Source organism: Phalacrocorax carbo, chromosome 5, assembly GCF_963921805.1.
Source record: "Phalacrocorax carbo chromosome 5, bPhaCar2.1, whole genome shotgun sequence".
In the NCBI taxonomy this organism is placed as follows: Eukaryota; Metazoa; Chordata; class Aves; order Suliformes; family Phalacrocoracidae; genus Phalacrocorax; species Phalacrocorax carbo.
The window spans coordinates 61251802-61278932 of record NC_087517.1 but is presented as its reverse complement, the minus strand read 5'-3'; the positions used below and the strand labels follow the sequence as shown (position 1 = coordinate 61278932).

The 27131-nt window shown below is 38.5% G+C and overlaps 2 protein-coding genes across 12 annotated transcripts in view; one reads left to right on the top strand and one right to left on the bottom strand.

The window, feature by feature from the left end:
- Positions 1–23889, top strand: part of BTBD10 (BTB domain containing 10) — a 29889-nt gene extending 6000 nt beyond the window's left edge. The window contains exons 2-10 of one of the 6 annotated variants that reach the window (XM_064452757.1): positions 736–837; positions 1551–1675; positions 14574–14767; positions 15433–15718; positions 18229–18331; positions 19109–19229; positions 20323–20520; positions 21177–21287; positions 22767–23889. In XM_064452757.1, the coding sequence (XP_064308827.1) occupies positions 1575–1675; positions 14574–14767; positions 15433–15718; positions 18229–18331; positions 19109–19229; positions 20323–20520; positions 21177–21287; positions 22767–23077 (1425 nt within the window). In that variant the 5' untranslated portion in view covers positions 736–837; positions 1551–1574 and the 3' untranslated portion in view covers positions 23078–23889. Of the gene's footprint in view, positions 1–735; positions 838–1516; positions 1676–8606; positions 8747–8875; positions 8899–14573; positions 14768–15432; positions 15719–18228; positions 18332–19108; positions 19230–20322; positions 20521–21176; positions 21288–22766 lie in introns of those variants that run through there. The other 5 variants (XM_064452756.1, XM_064452755.1, XM_009511571.2 and 2 more) reach the window with 5 other exon arrangements.
- A 312-nt stretch (positions 23890–24201) lies between these two features.
- BMAL1 (basic helix-loop-helix ARNT like 1) overlaps positions 24202–27131 on the bottom strand; it is a 54669-nt gene continuing 51739 nt past the window's right edge. For all 6 annotated transcript variants that reach the window (XM_064452751.1, XM_064452753.1, XM_064452748.1 and 3 more), the window contains 2 exons: positions 25540–25642; positions 24202–24911 (listed from right to left, as the gene is read on the bottom strand). In XM_064452751.1, the coding sequence (XP_064308821.1) occupies positions 24751–24911; positions 25540–25642 (264 nt within the window). In that variant the 3' untranslated portion in view covers positions 24202–24750. The remainder of the gene's footprint in view (positions 24912–25539; positions 25643–27131) is intronic.

Genomic DNA, 27131 nt, shown 5'->3' with positions numbered 1-27131 from the left:
GTTTCTCCTTGTTAAGCATCTAAACACACCTGATAAATGTGTGTAAATCCTATAACCTTCTAGGTCTGTGTAATATTGTCACCCATTGACTGTGCTTTGATAACCTGAATTTCCAGGTAGTACACAATGAAATGCCTGTTGGGGTGTTTTGCCTTTTTTTTTTCCTTTTTTTTTGCATGAGAAAGTTGAGTACTTCCTGTAATTTTAAATAATGTTTTTTCCTTTCTTGACTCTATATGGACACCTGACCATACGAGTCTTCCAATCACAGTGTGTTTAATTATAGAAACCATAACAGGAAAAAAACCCAGCCCTGTGGTGGAGATTGTATACTTGGTATAAAATCAGTTTTCTTTGTTAGAACTGAACATGAAAGGAAAAACTCATATACAACTAATATTTTTAAGAAGCTTTTTCTCTACCAGTCCCCTGAAATAAAAAATATTGGGTCTAAATTTAGTGAAGAGAATCTAAATTTCTCAGAAGAGCTTTTCTATTTTCCATGACTAGAGGGACTGTTTGAGAAACTACCTTGTTTTAAAGAAGTCTCAATTCCTTTGGGACTCACTTCCAAAAAGGATAAGCTTCATTGAATATAATTGAAATATAATAAAGGGGGGGAGGAGATACGATGCTTCTAAAATATTTAGCTTAAAATTTTAGAGAAACATAGTAGGCTTGCCTTTCCAATACTTAGTAGGCTTATCTGTCTGTAATTCGATTTTTTTTTTCCAGATGCTGTACAATCATCAGCTGTTCACTTGTGGCTACTTTTTCGTTTTTGTAACCAGGGCATTCTGAACTATACAACTCCCTTGACACAAGTATCACTTATAGGTATGACTTGAACACCAGTCACTTAAGATTGGCTATCTTTTTTAGCAGTCACAAAGTTGTTTTATCTACAAGTGAATTTGAGTGGGAGTTGAACATGATATTGGATCCCAGTCGAAGGGTAGGCTTATAATGTGTATTTTTCTATTTAATTTTTTACTTTTCTCCAAAAGTCAGTGAAACTGGACTACACTGTTTCTAAGGATTGCTGTTGATCCCATTTTGGAGTAAGGACTCGGATATAACTGTTTGTTAATCTGAATTCTGTTTGCCTCTTGGGCAGCCATTCACATTGTAAACTTGGTCTCTCTTTGGCAGTTGGGATCTTTCTTTGAATTAACTTTATACATTTGAAAGAAAATTATGATGGGTTTGCCTTGTGTTTTATAACCAATGACTTTTCTGTTTGGACACAGCGAAATTAATTGTGGCAAAATTGAAGTTGTCTGCCAACATTTTTAGAACTGTATTTCTTACAACAATAGTCTTTTTAGTGCAGGTATCAGCAAAATGTATAAAATATGATTGTCATGCAATTTAGAAGCTGTTCTTCAGTATATCCTATTTTCTGTGATCTCTACTTAAAAAAGCCAAAACCTAACAACACTAAATTCTGCATGTCTAATTTTTTTTTTTTCCTGTGTGGCATTATTGAAAGGTAAACACTGCTCTCTTAATGTAGGTTTTGAGTGCTGCATGTGTGCTTTTCAGAGCAGTAGTGTGAGGAAGCTGGCAGTGGAATGGCAGGACGGCCTCATCCTTATGACAGTAACTCCAGTGATCCAGAGAATTGGGATCGGAAATTGCATAATAGACCTCGTAAACTTTGTAAACATTCAAGGTAGGTGCTCTGTACCGTCTATTGCATCTCAAAAACTACAACAAAAGTCCATTCTAAAGGCTACTGTATCTGGTTGTGGCAAGTCCTGTCATAAATTTTGTAGTTCTTCTGAAAAGGAACGCTTGTTAATTCTTTAAAAAGGTATTTTCTAACCTAACTGATTTGTCAGCTTCCCCTTTCTGTGCCTAGATTTGTTTTGCCGTGGATGGGATTTTAGTCTTTTTTAAAAAACTTAAAATGCCTTGTATGCATATCAAGATACCCATTGAGTGACTAAATATATGAATTGTTTCTGGGTGCTTACTAGGGGTTGCTTCCTGTTCATCTCTTCTTAGTTGTTAGTACTCTCTGTTAAGTAGCATACATAAAATACGTGCAACTTGTTCACAGTGATAACTAATAGTTTCTTGCATGCCAGTATCACACTCTATAGTGCTTTCTTTGTAAAGCTGTGTGTCAGATCATGCTTTCGCCCGCATCCCTCACAGTAAGCATGTTTTTTTTAAAGTGCTTCTTGATTTGAGACGTTATGAAGTTAATTAGTATTTTTGCAGCATATAGTGTTCAAAAATGAACTAAGCAAAGCAGTTCTTCACATACATTTGGTAGGTGACTAAGCGTGTTGCTGGAAATATATATAAGTGTCCAAATAAGTGTGTATCTTCCAAGTACTTTGCCCTTTTAGAAGTGCTAAATATAACTAAAACATCTCTGTTAGCTAGCTAAAATTGTTAGTGATTTAAGCTTTCCCACTTGCAAGAGGATAGGAAAAGAGCTAAGGGGCATACGCAATAACAGCAACTTAATTCACATTTTTATTGCATAGATCCAGATGAACTGGACTCAAGCATTGCCCAAAGTATTCTATGGGCGGTTGATATTGTGCATTATTTTCCTGTCATTAAGGCTTGGATAATTGTGTGACATCCAAGACGGCAGGAAAAAAGAATGCACCAATAATTAGAAGGCTCACAGGAAGATTCACGTAATTATAGGCCTGTCTGTGATATGTCTAATGGAACAGTTAACAGAACCAAGGAGGATGGCTGCTGCTGCTGGTCAGTATAGGCTTATGCAATATAGCTTTGCAGAGTTGATGTCTTTATTGAGGTGATGGTGTCTAGTAAGTGATTGATCTGTGCTTCTTATTTAGGATCAAAATGTGGCGCAGTATCAGCAAATGAACAATATAGATATAATAGGTCATTGTATGCAAGTGGAGGACTGTTTGCTGTCACGTGTTAGTTCGTCTCTGATGCCATGCTACCTCCCGTGACTGGTCACCTGGAATAAAATCTAAAACTGGTAGTGATGCAGATGACCCATGGTGGGGAGTGTTAAATAATGAAAAGGACTCGTTAATAGGACATGATCTGAGTGGTTTGATATTGGGTGCAAATAACCGTGTGTTCTTCATATGACTAAATACAAAGTTAAACATTTAGGAACAGAGAATTTAGGTCATTTTTGTAGACTACATCAACTCCTGATCATTGGTAGTAGTGGCGCTGTAAGGAACGCTGCCTCAGTGGGTGGTCAATTGAACAAAAGCCTCCAGTAACACCATATGGTCAAAAGGGCTAATGCAGCTGTTGGATGTACAGTGGAGTTATTGGAAGTCTGGTATCAGCAGTTCAGGGAAGATTTTGATTAGAGGGGATTCTGAAGACATAGAAGTTACTAAATACCTTCTGAGACAGGGAAAACTCAAAGGTTAAATAATGACCTCTTGATCAGTCTCTAAAGATTCTTGCAGAAACAGCATTATTTTGATGAGCTTTAGTCAGTAGGCAAATTTGTAATGAAGTGTAGTAGCTGGAAACTGAAGCTAGGTAAATTCAGTCCAGAGAAACAGTGCACATACGTTACCATGTGTGGTCTGTTGTGGATTATCTATTTTGGGGAAATGTTGAAATAAAAAGCTGTGCAGCTTTATGAAAAGATTATTTGATGCAGATAGGGGTTAACTCGAGGAAGTCTACGGCCTATTCCTTTCAGATAGGAAGGCTGCTGTTGATCACTTCATATAATCTGAATTCAAGGTTCACACATCAGAAGGTATGAAATCTATGCCTCTAAAATAATTGCAGTTAAGTTAGACCTATTTCTGGCAAAACATAATGTGTTTCAAATAAAATGCTGAACAGCCAGTGTTTTATGGAAGCTTTTAATGTGTACTGCGGGGGTATAGTATTCAAGGGAACATGTGATTTCCACCTGCTCCCCCCAAATAATGTAGACCCATTTTGGAAAGCTTTGAGAATGAGAATCCAACTAATAGTTTAGGTCATAATAGAAGAAGGAATAAATTAAGGAGAAATATGTTGTTACCTTGTTCCTTTGAGATACTTGGTTACTTCAAAGAATCCAATTATTGGAAAATAGTGTACTTTATTCAAAAGCCTAAACAAAGTAATTGCATTTTGGGTGGCTGCATATAGACATATTAATACATTTCTGACTTAATTGACACTTTTTCTCCAGACAAGTGGAAGTCTGTGTGAAAAATGCAGTGTGAAGGGGGAAAAAATGCTTTTGGAGATGTAAGTTTTAATGGTATAACTTGAACAGAACTACTTTGTTAAAAAGTGTGAGTACTGCAGTCTTATTTGTCCTGCACTTTCAAAATATGCCATGTTATTACAGGGAAAAAAAAAAACTTCAGGATTGAGAAGTGTAATGGTGAAATAAGAATCCTATAATAAATCTCAACAAGGGAGTAATATTTAAGATGGATGCTTAGCTTGTCACTTCTTGGTGCTTTGGAGTGTTTAATCCTCCAGCCATAACATTCTTAAAATAGCTTAGATAATTTTGTAGACTCACAGAAAACAATCTAGGACTGTGAGCCATCCTTCTGTGTGTAAGGCTTATGCGGCAGCAAGGATAGCCACAGGGCTATCAGTCACTGTGCTGTCTGTTGGAGGTGAATGACATATGGCAAAACTGTCTATGGGGCTGTGCGTATTAAACAGTTACACAGGTTAGCATTATATCTTTTTCCTTCCAGTTTGGTGAGCATCCAATTTTTGAAACCTCTTGCAAGTTGTACGGTTAACTTCTCCTTTTTCTTACTTGTTCTGAGATGGGCAGTGTAACGGAAAACTCAGAAGAGAGTGATTCAGGAAATAAGGAACAAAAATATAATGCACATGATCCCTGGTATAAATCCAAAGAGCCTGACAGGATAAATTTGTATGCTGTTAAATCTTATTGTAACTAATGATACAAACAGTCTTGTTTGACCAAGCTATTACAAAAAGCTTTGAAATGCTTTTTATTTAAGTACCCAAATAAGATGGAAGAAAACTTTCAGGAACTGTATGTTGACTAAACGGTGGCTACAGTTCAAGTAAATGGTCTCTGAATTCATATTTTCATTATTAAGTAATATTGTTCTGTACTTTCTATATAATTTTTCATTGGTTGTTAGCTTCCTACATGTAATTTCTCTGTAATGCTGTAGTTTTTGTTGTTGTTGGAAGACTTTATTTCTAATTCTGTGGTACTAAGTGCTTTCTTTGGAGTTCTGGTGAAAAATCTGTGGCTTAAATTTGCCTCTTCCTTAAGATTTGTCCTGGATTTAATTTTCTAAATCTGCATCTTTTTTAGTCCCATTTGATAGTTCCTTATTTGTTCATTTTATTTAGATAGTATTAGACTCAAAGTCCTGCCTACCCTACTACATTAATGAGCAAAACGTGGCTGTGTTGTGGTTCTGTTGTCATGACTTTTGAACCTCTTGAATCTTTAAAAATCTTCAACTTATTTTAAAAATTTTCCATTGATGACGAGTTTATCGTGCAGATGCTGAATGCTGAGAATTTTGTTCCCTAATGTTATTTTTGCATGCTGGGAGGATGCATTCATGGATTGTGAATGGAAGTGCCTCTTGCCTCAGCATTTTGTAAGTACATGAAGCATCCCCAGAAGGGTCCTTTTCTCGTATCTGGAATGGTATCAGAATGTATAATCTGTTTTCTACTGTAGGATAGATTTTGTTTCTCTTCTTGTAAATTGGAATTCTGCAGTTGAACATTCTATAGTATGGGCATGCCTACACAATATATGACATGAAAATAATTAGGCCTGCTTTCACCATGGGCTCAGGTCATTGCCTACGAGTTACCGTGCATCATCTGCTTTAAGTTACCTGTAAACATGCCTGCTCTTAATTGCAACCTGGTATTGCCAGATCAAGATCTCTTCATCTGGATTTTATTGGCACAAGGATGTAAAGCCCTCAAAAGAAACTGAGATGGGCTAGAAAGAAATGTTCTTGGAATCTAGAAATACAGGTGGCGCTCAGTGATGTCTTTCAAAAACATCAGTCTGCCAATGCTTTGTAAATTATCTGAGGTACAGTGAGGTGTTTTAAACGTTTTTTTTGGTTTTTAATTTTTTCTTCCTTTTTGGCATCCTTCATCTTTGAAATGGCAGTTTGTGAACACTGCTGAGAAGGACGGCTTAGTGACTTTCTGTGCCAAAGCACACACTAAATCCTCTTGAACTTCTCCAGCACACAAATTACCTTTTCCAACTATCATCAGGTATTATTTGTGATGGACTTGGGCGTCATGCAAAACTTGATCAGACCTGACTTTTAATTAAGACACAGTGCTTCAGAGGTGAAGCTGTTATGCTCAGAACTATTACGCCATAGAATTATGGACACCGTTTTTCTGCATTGCTGTCTGCTCCTTCCTGCTCTCAGAGTAGAAACTGTAACGGCTAGATACAGGTTCAGTAAGTGTTTGGACCCAGTTCTTTTGAATTGGAACTTCTGAAGCTGGTTTTTAATAGATGGAGGTACTTTCCAGCTCCAAGGAGGAGAATATACTTCTGAGTTTCTTAAACTTTGGTTTTTACCAAACGTCCCATTTTGAAAATGGACTAGGAATTGGTATATAAATAAAGGCAACGAGTATTCTTTCATGGAGGTTGTGTATTTGGGTGACTTGACAGAAGTCATAAGGTGTGAATGTATACCTCCCTAAAGGTTAATTTCTTGCTGCTTGAAAAATCCCTTTGGCAGCAGAACACTCATGGGATTTTTTTGTTGTTTCCTTCCTGAAATGAAACTGAAGTACTAAGAAATATGTTACTCATGGTTGAGAGAGCCCACTGAAGACCAAAATTATGTGACCATTTCAGAATTTTGGAGCAGGAAAGTATTCACAGAGTTGCTGCATTGAGCTGAGTGAAGATCCTGTAGTACTCCACAAATTAAGCAGAGAGAATTCTTTGAGGGCTGTCTTACTGGAGGTGGAGCCCTAAGGTAAGCATGGCTGCTGGACCATGCTTCTACAAGATTTTGATAGATGCATGTCCTGGCCTGAGAGGTAGTTTTGTAAGAATCAGGACCTAATCCATCCATGGCATGTTCTTTCTACCTGAAATAAGAATAAGAGAACAAAACATGCTAATTCTGCTATTGAGAAAAGACCCAGTATAGGGGACCACTGCCGATAGAGCCTGGGTGCACTTGCTTTTTTTTTTTTCCTGGGGACTGTTCTATTGCAGGCAAAAAAAAAAAATGCCTGGCAAGCAAAGAAGGTTTTTGCAGCATGCTTTCTCTACGGGTTGTTATAGCCATGTCTTCCATGGTTTATTTTGAAGGGAAGAAAAGGCTTACAAGGCTGTGATGGTTATTCTACCCCTGGGGCTTGGGGAGGGTGGTTGTGTGAACCCTCACAAGATCCTAAAGATAGGTGAAAATTCACTGTCTCAGGTAATTGAAATTGTGTGAGCAGAAATTTTCCTTCATGTCTAAAGACCTGACTCTTCAGTCTAGAATGCTGATGCTTTCCTGCCTTTCTAATTACAAGTAGCTTGTTTTTCTTACTGACTTCCTCTTGGTAACAGCAGTCTCTTGCTGAACAACCCCCCTTTATTCCTTCAGCTTTCATCATATTTTAATTTCCACTCCATTGCTTATGACATCTTGATTTTTTTTTTTTATTGTAAGACCTGCTTTTGAACTATTCCTCCAGTGTTTTCTGGCTCCTTAAAACAGCCTACAGACATTCGAAAAGGAATAATTCAAAAAAAGTTGTAGCATAATGCTTACTTATCCTCCCCTAAAGAAAAAAACTTTAGAAAATGTTATCCTGACGTGTATTAATTTCCTTTGCTTTTTGTGCTTGGTGGACTTGTTGTCAAGCATTTGATGACCTACTGACGTGAAGATGCACTACATCAGGAGTTGGCAAACTGATTTCTGATCAGTAAACACACTGATATTTAGATTGTCAGAAAGTGTAGTACACTTTTCCTGGCTTAGATTGGCTGGAAAAGGGATGCTTGTAGTTAAAAAATGGAGGCTGTGCTGCCTTGTTCTTAAAAGGCTATTGCTGTACCTGCTTATGAACTCGGTGAAAGGTGAATTCATTTTAAATATTAATCCCAGAATCCAGGCAGACTTTACAGGAACAAATTAACCATCCCCTGAAACTTGCATGGATTTGTCTATCTTGAATGATCACGAACGCAAATGCGAGATGTGACAAGAGAAAGTTAGCAATAACCTTTTCAGATGTGGTGTTTGTGTGCTGAAACCCGACAAGCTGGCAGGACTAGAAATAGCTTCGCAGATGGTACTTGGCACGGTACCGAGCAGCTCTCCTCTCGCACGCTCCCCACCCTGCCTGTCAATCGCGGTACCCAATGGCTGCTTAGAGATGGGGAAACGGCAAGTATGAATTCAGCTCACAGGAGGCTGTGAGGTCAGACGTCAGTATTGCACTACGCATGGCTGAGTCAGTGACTGTGAGAAATTGAATTAATATCTGGAGGGGTTTGCGTCTTTGAACATTTAATGGACTGTATAGCTACAATCTCTTATCCTTGAGGGGAAGATGATGGAGGAAAAAGTAAGGCTCGCTGATGGTGCAGTGAACTACTGAAGAAATGATGGAAATATCAAATATGCTGAACTTAACAAGTAATGCCAAAGGATGCTGATCTGGCTTTCAAAGCTGCCTTCTTGGAAGGAACAGAATTCCTTTGTGCTCTGATTTCAAAATTATTTCCATGCTTTTGTGTTTCCTCCCTGATAGATACAAGAGGAAGGTGCGTATCCGTTAACAGGAATGATCTGTGGGTGTTATTCAGGAGAAGAATGAGGAAAAGTACTGTCCTTTGTGTGCACTGGTCAATTGAAATGTCTGCTGACAAAGAACAGACTTCAGGGGGAGGAAGAGGGGCATAAGCATTGTCATTGTGTAAGTCCTAGCAATATGAGCAGAACAGATTTCTTTTCTTCTAAAGCCATATAGCATTATATTTGTAACTTAGTGTATAGAAAAAGCTCTATTTCCCTATTCTACAAGAGTTGATTATGTGAATCATTCTAGGAAAGGACTGGGTCCAAGTTTGTATTTTAAGAAGAGTTGATTAATATAAGTTTTAGAAGATAGGGGGAGGAAAAAAAGGGTAAAAATCTTGGTTAATATTCCACTGCTGTGTCCTTTTCATTTACATAATATTTTAGGGTGGTTTGGGGTTTAATAAGTGTATTGGGTTAGCACCATAACTCTGTGTAGACAAGAGCCTGTTTTATAAAACAAGTATGTTTATTGGCAGTATTCAGTAGGATGCGCATGAAGTTTTTGTATTGGAATACATGCTGATTGTTTTGGCAGTAGAATTAATTTAGTTTAATGACTTCTAATCATTAGTAATATATTCAGAGCAATATGTTGTTATGTATAAAGACAAACTGAAGCTCTCCTTCCACGGATGACTCCAAAGCATCATTAAATTGAAGAGCATTTACATTTTTTAAAAACAGCTCTTCCCTTACTGCAAAAATAGGAAGCATACCAGTATGACAAGTGTGCCATTTTGATGGAACTCTTTTTCCTCCTTTACATCATATTAAGTAGGTTTGCTTAAATAAACCCTTGAGCTTATTTGCTTCACTTTGTGAGGCAACTGCTTGTAAAGAAAATGCCTCTTCCCTTTACAAAGGCAGAGCTTCCCTGATCCCTGGCTGAGGGAGAGAATAAATTCTATCACTGACCTCAAGTTTGTGAATGGGTGCACTGCTGGTGTCCCAGTGTTCCTTTTGAGCCAGGAAAAGCTTGTATATTGAATTTGTGAAGATTGTCTAAACATACCAGTATTCATAGGGTTGGGTGGGTTTTTTTCCCTGCCTGTAGGAAAGTAATTGACAGGGCAAGACTCTCTCACCTTTCCTTTATAAACTTTTGGGTACTGGATGGCCTTACATACATGGGTCTTTTTCCAGCCTTAGTGAATGAGGAAATGAGGCTGTGGGTGTAAAGTTGTTTTTTTTCTCTCTTACTGTTTTAAATTAAATGCAATATGTTAGTAAGCACACAGGAGAAAATTTTGCTTATAGGCTGATGTTGTGCCTCTGTCGTTCCCCACGGTTTCCATGGCAGTGTGCTGGTGGTCATCAGCTGGGAAGTTGAAAGTTGACACTGCAAATACTTCTTTTCAGAGTGAGATAGAGATCTGAAACTATAATGACTTTCTTGCAGGCTTGAAGCTATGCACTGTGCAGAGCACCATTAACTGTTGCAGACTGAAATTACAGATTAATATAGTATGGCAGCCAGGTGCTGCGTAAAACCAATGCTTCCTGGCACTTTTAATTATCAGTGGCTCACTGCTGTTTGAGAAGTACTGGTGTTTTATCTGGTCTGCATAATGCTTCTGTGAACCACAATGCTTCCTGACACTTTGCCTGTTCTTGCAAATGGGTTGGCTCAGCTTTTGTCAGTCACTTTTCCATCGGTGTGTGTAGGTAGCTGCGTGGACACAGCTGTGGAACTCCCTAGTGAATGCCAGTTGCCTGCATCACTGGGGTCAGGTTTGTAGCTGAAGTTCCATTTTCAAAAGCATTAGGACTTCTTGAACAAAATGCACTGCCAAGTCTTAGTTAGCAACTTAAATATCAGTATTTTAAAACCATGGAGAGAGAGAATGGGAATGTTTTGGTCTTAGTAATGCATGAGATAAAGTTAACTCCTAATAAGTTTTACATTGCCAGTATAGAGCGAAGGGTTTCTGCATTTCCTTGCAGAAACAACCTCCTGTTCCCAATGGTTTGGTTGGGGCAGGAGGAATGATATTATCAACAAGTCATTCCATAAAAAAAAAATAATAATCAAAACTATTTGGTAGTTCTGATGTCTTAATTTTTTTGAACACTTGCAACTTATTCTAAAACCTCTTTCCAGGGAAGTGTAAGCCACAGGTCATCTTTTGTATGTACTGGCCACAGTTGTAGCTCCTTTTTCAGACTAACTTGATAGAGTAGCTGGCCCAGTTTTCCTAGTCAAATTATGCAGGGTAAAGCCAATGACTGTCACTTCTGACATGCTAAATTGCACCTCTTTATTTTCTCTTTGTTCATATTTAAACTCCTTTTAGTTGTCTTGTTTATTGTAGAGCAAAGTTGTATTTCAGTATTGTATTTATCTGAGTACAAATGCTGTCGAACAAATGGAATTTCAGATTTTGTCAGGTATATATCCAACAGATCAAAGAAATTTATTTTTTGTGTACTGTGACTCAACAGTGATGAAATTTTTAGATTGACATTTTAGATGGCTGTTATTAAGATGAGTGAAGATTCATTATTCAGATGGTGCTGTCTCAAGCCAGACTGCTTTAATTCTCAGAAATCTTGCAATTTTGTCTTGCATCTTGCATCTTCTGGGTAATAGATAATGTGCCAGTCTCACAGCATTAATCTGTACATTAAAGGGAGGAAAGTACAACATAGAAGCAGAGCAAATGAATGGTGTGGCCAGCTGAAATTTGAACAGCTCTTTGAAATTATTTACTAATCTGTTTCGGAAACAATTGATATAATATTTAAGGATCCTGTCCGCCTCCAGCTGGCAGCCTCTGCCTCTTTCATAGTGCAGTGTGCTGAATTGATGGTTCATGTGTCCATGCTCCGAAGGGATGGACATGGCTGGCACCAGGAGGAGGCACGTTATCTGCACGGCTGCCCTTCTCCTCCCAGGCTCGCTGGCTGTACATACCAAGGCAGAAGTAGCTCCAGTCCTGATACTGGGAACTGGTATTCTGGGGAGGTATAGGTGGAACAATCGTGCCCAGCATGTTTAGTCCTTAAATCAGATGTGACTAAGGAGGAAGTGTGATGCCAGCTGAGTCAGTGTTACTTCCTGTAGCACCTGTTTTTCTCAACTCCTGTAAAGAGATTATTAACTGGGGCTCGCCCTACTTCAGTGTGAACTCTGAATCAGTGCTTAGAGGGTAATGTGGCTTTAGATAGTTTTCTGGATTAAGAATCGCATTTTAATTGCCTTCTCTGTTAAAGGGTAATTCACGTCTGCTCTGCCAAAATGCATGATAAGCCTGCATATCCTTGCAGTGGTTCGGTTTTGTTTTTTTCTAGTGTGTCACCGTATTTAAAGCAACTAGAGCGCTTTGCCTATTGAAATAGTGAGTCATACATTTTGATACTATAAAACATGGTACCTGAAAAACTCTGGTTTCTCACAGCATGGTTAGAAATATTATCAGGGCTAGGATCAAAGCACTGCTCTAACAAAGGCCTGATCACATGTGGCTTTATTAGGGTTTACTGAGATATTTTGTCACAGGACTGCTATGTATGTGTTTTGAGTACTCCACGCCATACACACACACACTCACTCCACCCCCTTTGTGGGATAGTTGGTTATACCATGATGTACAAATATAAACCTTTTAGGGGCAGATGAGATGCAGAGGCGCTCTCCCTCTCTCTCTCTCTGTTTGGCCATTTCTTGGGAAGTTTGGATGTGGTAGTAATATCATGTATAAACAGGGGTCAGACTTTGGCTTCAAGTTAGATTTTAATTATAGGCTGCAATCCTCATTTCTGGTAATTCTGGGACATGTTTTGTACCTATTAAAATGCTTATGTTTTATATGCATATATACATATGTATATATGGAAGAAAAGATGCAAGTGTTCCTAAATTGTTGATGTTCTTGAAAGGGAGGCTTGCAGATCTCACTCTTGCAGACTTTTGCATATTTCACTTTCATAATACAGAATTTACCTTTCTCTAATAGAGAAGTAAAACAAGTAAGAAGGTACGTTAGTCATGCTGAAATGCTGTATATCTTAATATGTTCAGAATTGTGTTGGAAGTCCTGAGGAAAAATCTATTTCCTTTTAATGAAAGTGGTTGGGTCATCTTTATTCTTGGACCGTAAATTTGAGAATTTCCAGCCATAAGCAAGGCTTGCAGTTTTTACCTTGTTCAATAGACCTTTGGCTGACTTGATATCCTAAAGATGCATGTCTTATTGCAGCATATTTTAACCTTGGCAGGAAACAGTATTGCGGTAGATTCTCTCTGCACCAAACTTCTGCTTCATTGGATATGAGATCCTTCCCTCATTCAGATGGGGTGGGGAGAAGCTTGTGTTCCTTAGCCGAGAGGTATATTTCATATTCTTTGCATTGTGCTAGTACTCATCATGTGCCAATATACACTGAGTGACATCTATTGTAGCCTTTTTTTTCCTGATTTTAAGCTCCTCTTTTCGGTCACTGAAACCTGAAGCTGAAACATGTCGTGCTAGATGTTCACTTCTTTCAATAGTCTTGATTTGGGTTTTTTTGTCATTACTTCTAAGCAACTTAAAAAGAGGACATTCTGCTCAACTTGCTTGTACAGCTCATGCTTTTAAAATTTGTTGTGCTTTTCTTAGGGAGGTCATTATTCCTACCTCTTCGTGTTCCTGAATCCTACAGCATTCCTAGAAGTCATATTTAAGGTCTTTAGGTAAAAGTTGTGGGATTTGCAGGCTGCAAGCCATTTGGGCATTGAGGCTCTTGGGGAAAATTATGACCCTTCGTCTGACCTTGCAGTTGTGCAGGCGTCTGTCTTGGTTATCCAATACCTGAGGCTTTTGGAAAGTTCTTCAATTAAACCCATACATAAGGAGTGTTGTCATGCCCATGCTTGAAAGGCGAATAGCAAAGGAACTGATCTGGGAATTCCATTGGGGTGCAAGGGCGCAGATCTGTCTGTGCTGTCCTGATATAAACATTTCTGTTTTAAAGTGTACAAGTAAAAGGTATTTTTGGTAAAATTCAACAATAGCTGTTGGAAGTTTAGGTACTTTCTGAGAGTACTGGATCTTGAAACGGACTGATTTTGTTGGTAGGTTTAATAATTAATTGCAAAATGTAAACAGTATCTTAATTTAAAGAATGTAATGTAACAATTGGTCTAAAAAATCTTGAACTGTTACATTAAAATTTGCTGGTTTGTCTTACTTGTCATTGACAGTGCTGTAGGTCTTGGCTTTAATAATACAATTTGTGTTTGCTGTCTGGGTTGTGGTGGCTTACTATTGTTCCTTCTAAGAGTCATTGAAAATTTAAAAAAGAGGGTGCAGAGATAAACCCTTGGCTGGTGTGTCTTGATGTATCGACTAGTTTAAGGCTAACCACATTTGTAAGGGCAAGTTACAGAAAAAAAAGTGAAGTCAGTAGTAAAATCCTGTGCTCTGAGAAAGGTTTTTGAAAATAGTTTTCTTTGGGAAAAATTATCCTTAACTTTTAATTTCCTGGTTTGCTGAGAACATTTAACAGTAAGAACCAAAATAAAATGCTCAGCTGTATTTGACTTACCTGTTCTGGAAGGGATTTCTGTGAATGCAGGTTCACGGGCAGGTTCAACTGATCAGGCAGTGTCTCTGTAGATCACACAGCAATAAACAGGTAATTTTTGCTGTCAACTTCATGTCCAAATGATTGTTGATGTTGTAAATATAAACATGAGTACAACAAAGAAAGTGGAGGTGGATAGTATTAATCTTCAAAACATGTACCTCGAGTGAGAATGCCATTAAAATTTAAAATGCTGAATGCTTCTGTTATTTCTGTTTTCAGCACCTCATCTCGTATTGCTAAAGGAATAGACTACACAAAAATGAGCCTCCATGGTGCAAGTGGTGGACATGAGAGATCAAGGGACAGACGCAGATCAAGTGACAGATCTCGTGACTCATCCCATGAGAGAGCAGAATCTCAGCTCACTCCATGCATCAGGAATGTTACTTCACCTACAAGACAGTATCAGTCTGGTGTGTTCAGTTCTAAAGCATTTCAGGATTAACATTCTTAATTATTATTTTGTTAAGAGTACAATAAAAAGCATTATTTGTTGATGCCACAACATACAGATTTCTTACATGTCCCCTGGGCTGGGAGCAGCCTTTTTGACAGGTCATAACTTTTTCTTCAGTCTGTAATGTGTGTTCCTATATGATGCTCTTATTTAGTTCAAATCACAAGAACAATCTAATTTTTCTAGGAAGATAACTGACTGAACACTTCCCTTTACTTGGTAGGGTTTATGTATTTATGTATTGAGAAATGTAGGATCCACTTTTTTTTTTTGTGAAAAAACTTAGCTTGGTTCTTTGAACTATGGCACTAAACACCAGCTGTGATCTATAGCTTCTGTATTATGCTGAATTGCTTTTTCAGAACTAGAATGCTAAATTTTTCTTGTAAAGGCTCTGGGGAGATGAGGTGGCTTTGATGTCAAAGTGGTAGAAACTTCAGGATCTCATATATGAACAGTTATTTTTGAAGGTTTCTTTAACTAGAATAGATGCAATTGAAATAATTTGTACTTATCAAGTTGCCATGTTTTGTGCCTGAAAAGACATAAACTGCATAGAGCTCATGTAAATCTGTAATTTCGTTTCCTGTTTTTTCTCCTTCTACCTCATCCCCACTTAAGATCGAGAAAAGGATCACAGTTCATCTCGACCAAGCAGCCCTCGTCCTCAGAAGACTTCCCCTAACGGTTCTGTTGTGAGCATGGGGAACAGCAGCAGAAACAGTAGCCAGTCAAGCTCAGATGGGAGCTGCAAGGCTGGTGGGGAAATGGTATTTGTATATGAAAATGGAAAAGAGGGAGCTCGGAATGTCAGAACCTCGGAACGAGTAACACTCATAGTGGACAACACCAGATTTGTTGTAGATCCTTCTATCTTTACTGCGCAACCTAATACAATGTTGGGCAGGTTTGTATCTTTTTTCCCTTAATCTCTAATTATGGAAGAGAGCCATAAATGCTTTGTAGATATTAAAACTGTTTAAATAGCTGTTGAACTCATATTGCTACAACTGATCTGCTAATGTTTGATATTACCAGTTTGCAAAGATGTTTAAGTAAAAAGCAGATGTAAGTTCTCCTCTGTATTTGGCAGAGATGCCAATAGAATCATTAAGATGGGAGAAAACCTCTAGGATCATCAAGTCCAACTGTCACCCCAACACCACCATGTCTCCTAAACCATGTCCCGAAGTGCCATGCCTACACGTTGGGGTTTTTTTAACACCTCCAGGGATGGATGGTGACTCCACCACTGTTCTGGGACGTCTGTTCCGGTGCCTGACCACTCTTAAAATAGGCCTCTATTACATAGAGATGAAAGAATTCATAAGTAAATTAACATTTCATGACATACTCATTTCCTTCTATCTTGCTGGGAAAAGATAACTATCTTAAAGATATCTTCTGTATTCACTCTGCCTCATTCCATCTCTTGTTTTTAAAGGTAGTTGCTTCATAAAACAAAGGAGTATAGGTAGTCTCTTTCAAAATAGCAAGGAGGAAAACCTGGAAGGACTTTATTTTCCTTAATGGGCCTTCCCTGACAACATTCAAGCTCAGCACATTTATCTACTGAAATGCTTTTTGGAGAGGGGAATGTCAAATAGATAGTCAGTATAACAGGTCAGAGCCTCTCAGCAGAGACCTAACACTCAAAATAGTCAATAGTTGAATGAAAGTCCACAATATTTGTGTAATACTTTCTGTTGAGACTACAATGAGCAACATATTTGACATGTTTACCTGGGAAAAGATTCTGTACTTTACTTGCTGAAATACCGGCTGGTTTTGCATTGGCCAAATGTAGACAGCACTGCTTCCAAACTAGTGGCAAGAAAGAAATGAAGGTTTATGTCTGTGTCACTTTGGATTTGGCTTTTCCATTGAAGTGTGGCCGATTTTGAGCCTGTAAGGATATAATAATATTTTAAATACATATAAAAAAAGCTATTTGCCAAGGTACAGGTAATAAATACGAGTAATCAATTCTGCTTTGTTTAAATCACCACTGTGTGGGAAAAATAGTAATGTTGGTTCCCTATTATGTGAAAAGTCCAGGGGAAGAGTTACAGAGAAAGCAAAAAAATGCTTCACTGTAAACAGCAAAGGGAAGTAAACAGAAGTAATAATTAATAGAATTAAATCATTGATGTAGGGCGTTTGTGTATGTGTAATAGAGGCATAACAAACTGGGGATGTATCGGTGTGAAGTTATGTGGTGAAATAGTTTTCTTTTTCATGCCCAGCCTTGGATCAAAGTAAGTGGTGCTGGCCAATGCACTAGATTATTTTTTGTGTGTGTGTGTGTGTGTGTGTGTGTGTTGCTGAGTTATTCTCCCCTTGGGATTGGTTCAAGGAACAAGCTTATTTTATCTTACGCTAATTCAAAAGTAGGTTAATAAGGATATGGAAATACTGCTCTAAAATGCAAGTTATTTATAAACCCCATTTCCACCAATGTCAGTTCACAGGACACTAAACAGGAACAGCTTAGCTAGTATGTTCTGGGAGGTAAAAGAAACTATAATAACAATGTATTATTTGCCTTAAGCCTATATCCTGTTAGACTGCCTTTTTCCTGAATATTATTTCTTGTCTTGAAGAGTGATCATAAAACACATGTCAAGTCATTAAGTGAAAAAAAGTTACTTCGTTCTCCATTAGAAATGGCCACAGTACACCAACTGTTTCTTTGGGTTGTGGGTGTGAAAGCAAAGCTTTGCCATTGCAGTGTATTTGTAAATAAAATGAAGAGTAGATGATGTAATTCTGTATCATAGGTGTGTTTTAAAAAGCCAGGTTTTTTTTCCCAGTGATCTAATGGGGTACTGTAGATACCGTTTGGGACTTGTAGTTTTCTCCGTAGTGTAACTTTCCTTGCATCCCACTGGGGAGAAATATGCTGTACGTGCTACCCTTAAGTGTGGGTATCTTCTGTCAGAATGTTGTTTTAACTTTCGAATTAACTAAGTCTTTTAAATTAAATTGAGGTGAGTTGCATGTACTTGAATGCTAAGTTCTGTTTCTTAAACTATCTCAAATGTTTTTAAAAAGTAAGAATCCCACAATAAAACCTGTTCTGCTATATCACCCCACAAATGCCAAAGACGACTTGTTTCGGGTTCCCGCCAGCTTTGGCACTGGCAGGAAATGGCCTGGTCTAACCTTTGTTTTGATCAAAGGATATTGGCAGGTTAAGATTGAAGAACAAAACCAGACTTTAATGAGTTACGCTACCCTGCTTTCTATTTTCTAGTAGTCTTGCTAAACATAAACCAAACTGAACAGTGTACCTACATACAAGATAGAATAGACTGGTTTTTTTCCCCTGCCATTTCAGTATGACTTTACTTCCCAGATTTACCAAAAAAAAAAAAGGTAAGGAATTCTAACCAAATTATTTTTATTCGTGAACAGGATGTTTGGGTCAGGCAGAGAACATAACTTTACACGTCCTAATGAAAAAGGAGAGTATGAAGTTGCTGAAGGAATTGGTTCCACTGTGTTTCGTGCTATTCTGGTGAGTTTTCTTAATGGAGGGGAAAAGAGGCAGGGACAAGTACTGTTAGGACAAGCACTATGAGTATTAAGAGGCATAACTTCTTGGTTTAGCCTTACTTGCATATCTGGACTTTGTGGATAGAATAAATACTGCTCTTCTCTATTGTTCTCTAGAGGGGAAAAAATGTTTGGTACATTTGATACACCCGAACGTTTTCTAGACATCTGCATGTGACAGCCAGGGAGAGAGAAAGCATGCATGAAATGAACCAGAAAACTACCACCTGCCAGAAATCTGCCCACCTTCTCCTATGCTCCTAGTTCACTTAGTTCAGATATATTCAGCCCTTCTTGTGCTGAAGTTAGATGAAACAGAGTACTGGAAGCTAACTTCCTGCAGGTAAGAGGAGAAAAGCAAACTTCAGTCAGAAGAAAATGGCCCCTTATGTTCTTCATATCTACACAAAGAAGTAGAGCTGCTGTGCTGCTTTGTCAGTAGAATTGGAATAGCAAAAGCTGAGTGAAGTATAGGTTAAGGACAGTATACACACACCAGAATGATCAGTATTATTAGTTGTCACTTAAATAACAATTTTAACCAGAGCTCACTGCTCTGGAAGCAGGTCAGAAAATTCGTAAATTTGAGGACAATAAAATTCAAAGTTTAACATGTGTTGCTCTTTTACATTTTAGGGGGTTTGCTTGTGGAGAAAGCATCCTAAATGAATTGATGAAATGTTTCTGTCGGTGAATGTCGAAGTGCATTGTGGTTTTTTTGTTTGCTGCATTACTACAGGATTACTACAAGACTGGAGTGATACGCTGTCCTGATGGGATATCTATTCCTGAATTGAGAGAAGCATGCGACTATCTCTGTATCTCTTTTGAGTATAGTACTATTAAATGCAGAGATCTCAGTAAGTACAGAATTTATTAAAGTAATTGGAATTATACAGACTAACCTAAGCAAATACTTGGGGTGGGTTAATTCCAAATCGTATCCTTTACTGAAGTAAGGAACATGCCCAATACTACACGAGCAAAATCCATCCTTTTTTATCCCTTATGTAATAAAGCTCCAAAGACAATGGATGTACATCTATGGAAAAATAACTTTTCTGATATTTCAGTACCTGATATTCAGATATTTTTCTGCAGTGGTCAGCTCTGTTGAATGCTTAAACTCTAGTGATGCATTTGCAGGACAGGTACAGTAATATTAATTAGTATCTTTTTTTGCCGAGGAGAGGGAGGATAATTTATTAAACTCCTTGCTTAAGAGAATTAGACTGTGTTGCTAACAAAAGTAGCACAGCTTTGCTGGTAGTGTAGGGCGCATCATGGTTCCCAGAGCGTGGTGTCTCTTCAACTCGTTCCTTCCCTGAGCACAGCCAAAGTTTTGGCCAATGTTTAAATGACCTGGCCCGCGTCTTTGGTTCCTGCGGTCTCATGGTGTGTTTGCAGCTCAGGGCCAAGCTGTGGCATTCCAGCGTGAGATCTGCACGGGGCACCTGTGCCTTCACCGGCAGTGCCGCGGCCTCGCGGCGTGTTGCCTGCTGAGTCACACTCTCAGTGCACTTTGTCCTTAGCAGAAGGATTTAGCAGCTCATGCTGTGAGGGTTTTGAGAGGCTTTGTTTTTAAGCTACTGCTTATGTAAAGTGGGTTGCATGCTCTACTCTTTCAGCAACTGGCTTAAATAATGTTTCTTTTAGGAAGCCTGAGAGGAGTCTTACACACAATTACCAAATGCTTAGCAGTAGTAAAATATGAAGGAGGTCTCTTCAAAGTCACTCTGCTGTCTGCCCAACATAATATCTGCAGGACAGTCCTACTAGTTTGAACTTCTGGTAAACGTTTGAAAAAGTCCTGGTCTTATACAAACTGATAGAGTGTTTTTACAGCTGTCTACAGTAAATACTACAAAATAAACAGGACTGCTGTGTTTCTTATTCCGGCCTTCACTTCTTTACCAAGCTGTCAAATGTGCCTATGCTTAAATTTTGTTCCAGGTGCTCTCATGCATGAATTGTCGAACGATGGTGCTCGCAAACAATTTGAGTTTTATCTAGAAGAAATGATTCTCCCATTAATGGTAGCCAGTGCCCAAAGTGGTGAGAGGGAGTGCCACATTGTTGTGCTGACAGATGATGATGTTGTTGACTGGGATGAAGAATATCCTCCGCAAATGGGAGAGGAGTATTCACAGAGTAAGTTCATTTTCATTGTTTCCACCAAGCCTTGCTATGGTAGAGGTAGCAGTAAATGTGCTGTTTTAAATTATCTGTACATAAGCGCTGTTAGCCAAGTCTTTACAACATCCCTAATGTCTCTCAGAAACGTAGTTTTGGTAGTTCTGCTTAATATTTTGCTTCCCAGAAGCATGTCTTGCATGTAATATTCAAGTCTTGTTAAAAAGAAAAAGCTAATTTTTATTATTAAGGTACTGTCAGTGAATGAGGGGGAAGAAAATACTTTTCAGAAAGAGCTTGATTAAAATGGATAGGAGCCATGTTTACTGTGAGAGAACAACTAGAGGTTTCTTTGGGGAAAAAGAAGTGTCTGTGGATTGGCCTGTTGCCTTCCTAAATCCAACAAAAAACCCCTAAGTGTATAAAAGACTATGTTGATAGGGAAAAAGACATGTGTGACCAGTGCATTTCACAGTCCCTTCAGCCATTTTTCTCTGATTTCTCTTTTGGGTATTTTGAGGAGTTCTTGAGTCTCTTTCCCTATTCTGAAAAGGAAACACTGGAGTAAAGCAGAACAATGGAAAAGATAAATCTTTGTGTTTTAACACTAGAAGTTTAATCTTTGAATACAATTTTTCCACATTAAAGTGTTGTCTTGCTTTTTTTTTTTTTAGTTATTTACAGCACTAAGTTGTATAGATTTTTCAAATACATTGAAAATCGAGATGTGGCCAAATCAGTTCTGAAGGAAAGGGGTCTCAAGAAGATCCGCCTGGGCATTGAAGGTAAGAGACACATTGCTAACTCTTCTCAGGGGTGGAAAGGTCTGCCGCACTTACCTGCTTTATGGTCGTCTCTGCAGTTGAAGAAATAAAGGGTTGGTATTGCCTCTCATAGTGAGAGACAATATGCAGTATGTCTCTCATACTGCAGCCAGAGGAGGGGGAGTGGTACCCAGTAAACAACTGATCCAGCTAGAAAACGCGATTACAGGCTCATGACTGGTCTACAGGATGTCTCTTGCTCCTAGACAGTTTGCAGAGTAACTTCAGGTGGTTTCTGCTGACTTACAACTTGTGTCTCCTGCCATTTGGCCTTTAGTTTTCATACAAAATCTCTCTACTTTATTTGAAGTGATTATGCATTGTTACTGCTTTGTATATTATGTTCTTGGTCCGATGTCCTTTTCAGGGCTTGAAATGAAAAATTTCATGTTAAGTTGCAGGTAAATATTTTCTTCTGGGAAATACAAAACTATCAAATAGATTGCTGAAGTGCAAAGAAATACTAATCCGAAATAAAAATATCCTGTAATTCAGGAGGCTAATCTGTAAAATCTCAGCTCTGGTTTTGCAACAGAGAACTACATTAAAGTAGTCTTGAATGTAACAGCTGGGTTTATTTGCATTTAGTTTTCTTTCTGATTGTTGACCCAAATATTTAAAAATCCAGCCTTTATAATTTGCAGGATTTCTATCATACACTCACCAAGTTGTCATAGTTACGTTTGTAATTTGCCAACCAAAAGCAAATGCTTTTAACTGCTTGTGATCTCTAAAATAAGTAAGTTCAGCTGAACAAGGTGTGAGCCTTCAGCCTGACATGCCATTCAACTAAAGCACAACTGGTTTTGTGTGTTACGCTGGCTAACACCAGATTGTTTCTGCTGGCGCTTCTTCTTTTAGACAAAGAACAGCCGCTTGACTTGACTTAAGTGCCAGTGCCCCATAATATGTAACCTTCTGGTAATTAATGTTATTGCTTAGGTAGAGGGGAGAGATGACTCAAACACAGCATAACCAGAATTGATAATGGGTCTAAAAGGATGTACTTTGATCATTTAGGGGAGCTGGGAGGAGCGTGCTAGGATTCCACTTGGGAATCCTAGATTTTTTGAGACTTTGGAGACCTCATTTCCTGCTTTCCAGGTCACAGTGTTTTAGAAACAGCCGCTGCTTTTGGCTCAAGGAAGGAGCAGCTGGCTTTACCTGTAAAGATTGGAAGAGTTGTCTTGTGGCCATACATCCATTATCAACAGCACTGCAGCCTCTTCCCTTACGGTGTGGCTGGTAGTTAAACTGCTGACTGCCTGTTCTTCTCGCATAGGTAACATTAAGGGCAACACACTGGCATCTGTTTCCACTCAGGATGTTGATGGTGATAACTGTTCCTCACTATGCTTCTGCATGTTGGCTTTCTGTAGAAGAAAACCCTGAAGTAAACAGCCCAGGAAACATTAAGTTCTGCTGTGCTCTGTTTCTTAGGTTACCCTACATACAAAGAGAAAGTGAAAAAGCGCCCGGGTGGAAGACCAGAGGTGATTTACAACTATGTGCAAAGGCCGTTTATTCGGATGTCATGGGAGAAGGAGGAAGGAAAGAGTCGGCATGTTGACTTTCAGTGTGTGAAAAGCAAATCCATTACAAATTTAGCAGCAGCGGCAGCAGATATACCCCAGGACCAGCTTGTGGTAATGCATCCTACCCCCCAGGTAGATGAGCTGGATATTCTGCCTATTCATCCTCCACCCAGTAACAGTGAGATGGATACTGAGGGACAAAACCCACCACTCTGATCTAGACTCTTACTAAAACAAAAGCATGCTACTTTAAAGTGACTCTCTACTCAACTCATACTACACTGCAATTCCAGTTTTTTCCATTGTGTAACAGTGTTTAGGATATTGCAGTATGGACCTTTGAAAAGACCACAGGGAGTACCTGGTTGTTTTTGAAAGAGTACAGATCAAACGTCCTGGGGTTACAGTTACATACATGTATGTGTTTACCAGTAGGTTTGTGACATTGGTGATTTGTCTGCTGGACTGTCCTCACTCTTAAGCCCATCAAAAACAATGGGAGGCTGGTGGCAAGGTGTACATTGGTATTGTTACACAGGGGTTAGAAGGCAGGGTTGGAATTGATAGTAGCACTTTATAAATGGTTGATAAACGGAATTTGAAGCCATTTTTTATAAATGTATTGCACAATACTAACAAAGTGCTTCTATCAAAAGTATTAACTGTAAATAGTTTTGCTCTGAATAGGTTGACCCTTTTAAAGTTACTGTATATGGTTGAGCACAAAACTACTTACTCTTGGGTTTTTGGATTGAGGACATGATTCAATTACCCATGTAACATCTTGTTAAACTCAAAGTTCTCCAGTGAATTTTTTCACTTGTTTGCAGCGTGAGCCATGTTCAAAAATTGTGAACAACAGATAGGGGCTTTATCTTAAATTTTGCCTTACCTTAATCTGTTCACAAATATTTATTTAATACATTTTTCATAAGTGTCATAAAATAGGAAAATGCAAATGGTTCATTCTTCATTTATTAATGATTGTAAACAAGTTTTTCATGCAAATAAAGTTTCCATTATTTTAATGGGTTTGGATTACTGGTGAATGAGACTAAGTATATGGATAAAGGTTGAAAGTAGTTGTTTTCCTGAGGAAAGGCAAGGATGGTTAATAAGTGAAAACCACATTCTTCTTAAAGATAAATCTGGTAATGTCAGACTCTCTTAACCTACCTTACCTAGTGGTTGGGTTTTTTGTCTTATTTTTCCTCTTAGCATAAACTTGAAGCCAGGAGCTCCTTCAGAAATTTATTGCAGTGATAAAATCTAAGTGTAGGTAAGGCACTGGTTTTCTTTTCTTTAGCCTTGGGTAAAAGAAATGATAAATAGGCAACTGCTTCTAGCATGCACCTTCAGCAGGGTTTTATCAAATTTATTTATCAAAGTAAATGCTCCATCTTAGAACAAGGGAAACATTTATTTTAAAAATATTTAACTGTCTAATACATTACACTTTAACAATATTTATAGTAAAGGATTCTTACAAGAAAGAATAAACAGCTTTATGGTACAATTAGTATAAGAAATATCCACATGGGGACTGTTTTGCAGTGTAAAAACACACCATACATCTGAAATGGTCATTTGCATATAAAAGCTACCACTGATGCCAGTGAGTTGCACAGTGATTTAAAAAAAATTTCAAACAACAGAATCCAAAATATACAAGTATTGCAAGCTATACACAGCTAACCAAATCAACACAGAACACTGTAGCAGGTTATTCCACTTTGTCTGAAGTTACACGTGGTAGGATGAATTGCATTCTGACATAGCTTTTATGAAATTTGTACATAAAAGCTTCTCAGTCCAACAAGTTTCACAGACTGTAGAACTCCACCAATAAATGCACTTTGATATTTGGATGTTGAAGCCAGGTGCATCATTTACAAGGGCCATGGCAAATCACTGAAGTCTACAGGGCCACCAAGACCTGCATCTGCTTCAAGAAGGCTCATTATTACTGCCATCGCTGCTTCGTCATTGCTAGGACTGCTTGATCCTTGATCATTGTCAATCATATCGATGCCTATATGAGAGTTCTCCCCTGTAAGCATATGTACAGTAAGTTGTCAGTTGTTGTTTTATTTTGTTAACTTTACTTGCTGTGGGTACTTGCCCTACAACTTGAAGGAGAATATCTGAACGGGCTCAACTATTTTGGGAGCATTAGTCTGTTTGATATCCAGGTTGCCACAGTCTCAGGGATACCTGAGTGTCAGAGGCCAAAGGTAAGGTCACTCCTCAGCAATGACCAGTATGCCTAATAAGGACGACCTTATATTCTGTACTTCAAAAGTAAGTGTGGATCAACATCTAGGAGTCAGCCCAGCCTTTCTTCTTGTCTTCAGTTGTTTAAAAGCATTCACAAAAAGCAGGTGAGGAGTTCAACTAATTCACACTGATTCAGCAAGAGAAGAGAGGCTTCTAAGTACTAAAATCTAAACAGAGTCTTTAAGAAAAAAAGTCACAATATAAAGTAAGCTAGCAAAAGAGTGTGCCAGGCTGCTCTTCTAGCCATGCATTTAGGCAGAGTAGTAGGTTATGGGCTTTATGCCTCTGCTATAGACTGCAGCTGGTGAAAGCAAGTTATTGCTAAAACACAGTCATCTTGTTACAGTTGCGTGTATGCGTTTAGTTGGCATTGAGGCACATCAGTGCATGACTTCACTTACCAAGAATAGAGGAGTTGTCAGAATATGGGTAACCAGAGTTATCTTGGATTTGCCCAGACAGTAACCCAGCTGAAGAAATATCTGGAGTGCCACCATTCAAGATCTTGAAAGAAAAAATAGAAGCCATAAAACAGCATGAAATGTTGCATTAAGTCTTAAACTGCCCTATATTGGGGTTTTGAATACATGGGAGATAGACTTCATGGAAAAAATCCCAACACCTAAAGGCTAGCTAATCAGACTAGTTGCAAGCTAGGAACTACTTCCTCTGCATTATGCCCATCACACAGATATCAGATGGATAGTATATCACTACCAGAAAGGAAGCGATCAAGTCAGTACTATATGCTCAACTTCTGAAAGGCTACTAGAAGGCCTCAGGTGATTTCTGTGGGTCATCTTTGTAAGTATTCCATCTGCAACCAACAGTAACTACAGCTAACTACAGAATGCTTTTGAACTTACAAATACAGTGCGCATAAAGTACTGTCAACTAAGATCCTTCATTTTAGGAGCATAATCCTCCAAGGTGGAGACAGACTGCATGAGCTGAGCATTGATCCTGGAGTGTAAGTCTAACCACTTCTGGTACAGAGCAGCACAACAGTACTGTGTACACCAGAGCTCACCAGAAACAAAGAACCTTCTCTGGGACTCTTAAATAGCAAGAGAAGAGCTGAACTTGAACATAATTCTGAACTGCTCAGATGTGTATACACTGGGAGGTAAGTACTTGTGAGCTCCCTTTTGAAAGCAGCATCAGGTGGAGCCGTGTTGTTTCTAGCAAACATGGTATTCTAACTAAGGAGAAATAAAGGGCTACCCTATAACCCTATTATCCTTTATTCTGTTACAGTAGCCCTTCCTATATGTAAGTGTTGAATTACTGTAGTGCAGAAGGAGCAAGAATATAAATTCCTAGAATTACACCTCAGTTTGGTTCAACTTCAAGTTTTATTTCAAGAACAAAGTAGGCCAGAAATAGACAAATACTTCCTGTCAGCTATATGCTCCGGTACAAGCAATTCCTATGTACAGTCATTGTAATTTCTAGGGAAAAAAGTTAAGTCTGAGGCAGTGTTCAAATGCACAGAATAAGGATTTGGATAAGTGCTTTTCTTGCCTTGACTGTAACTACCATAAGCAGCAATTTACTAGATGACTTAAATGCAGCCAGTACCAGTGTTTGGGCAGTTAAGTGTTGGCAATGGTATATGAGTGCTACTCAAGCAATCTTAGAACAAGGCATGGTACATGGTAATGATTTAAAAATAAACTGTCAGTGTACCAAATAGCATCTGGTTGTCATATTTTGTGCTACAGCAGCACGGCAAAACTGCCGTGATTCATTCGAGCACAGTCAGCGCTCAAACAATAGCAATTCCAGTGTTGACCAGTGTGTGGTGGTAAAGAGTTTTTGGAGGATCAAGAGAGATGAGGAGAGCTGTTTCTTACAGCTCTGTTTGGAGTGAAAAAAAATAATCTAAAGAGCAGGTGGTTTTCAGAAGCTGCCAGTGTTTAAGAACTACTGGTCTCTGCAAAAATCCCTGTAAAGGGATTTCGGCCACCAGAGTGCTTTGACTTGCTGTCAG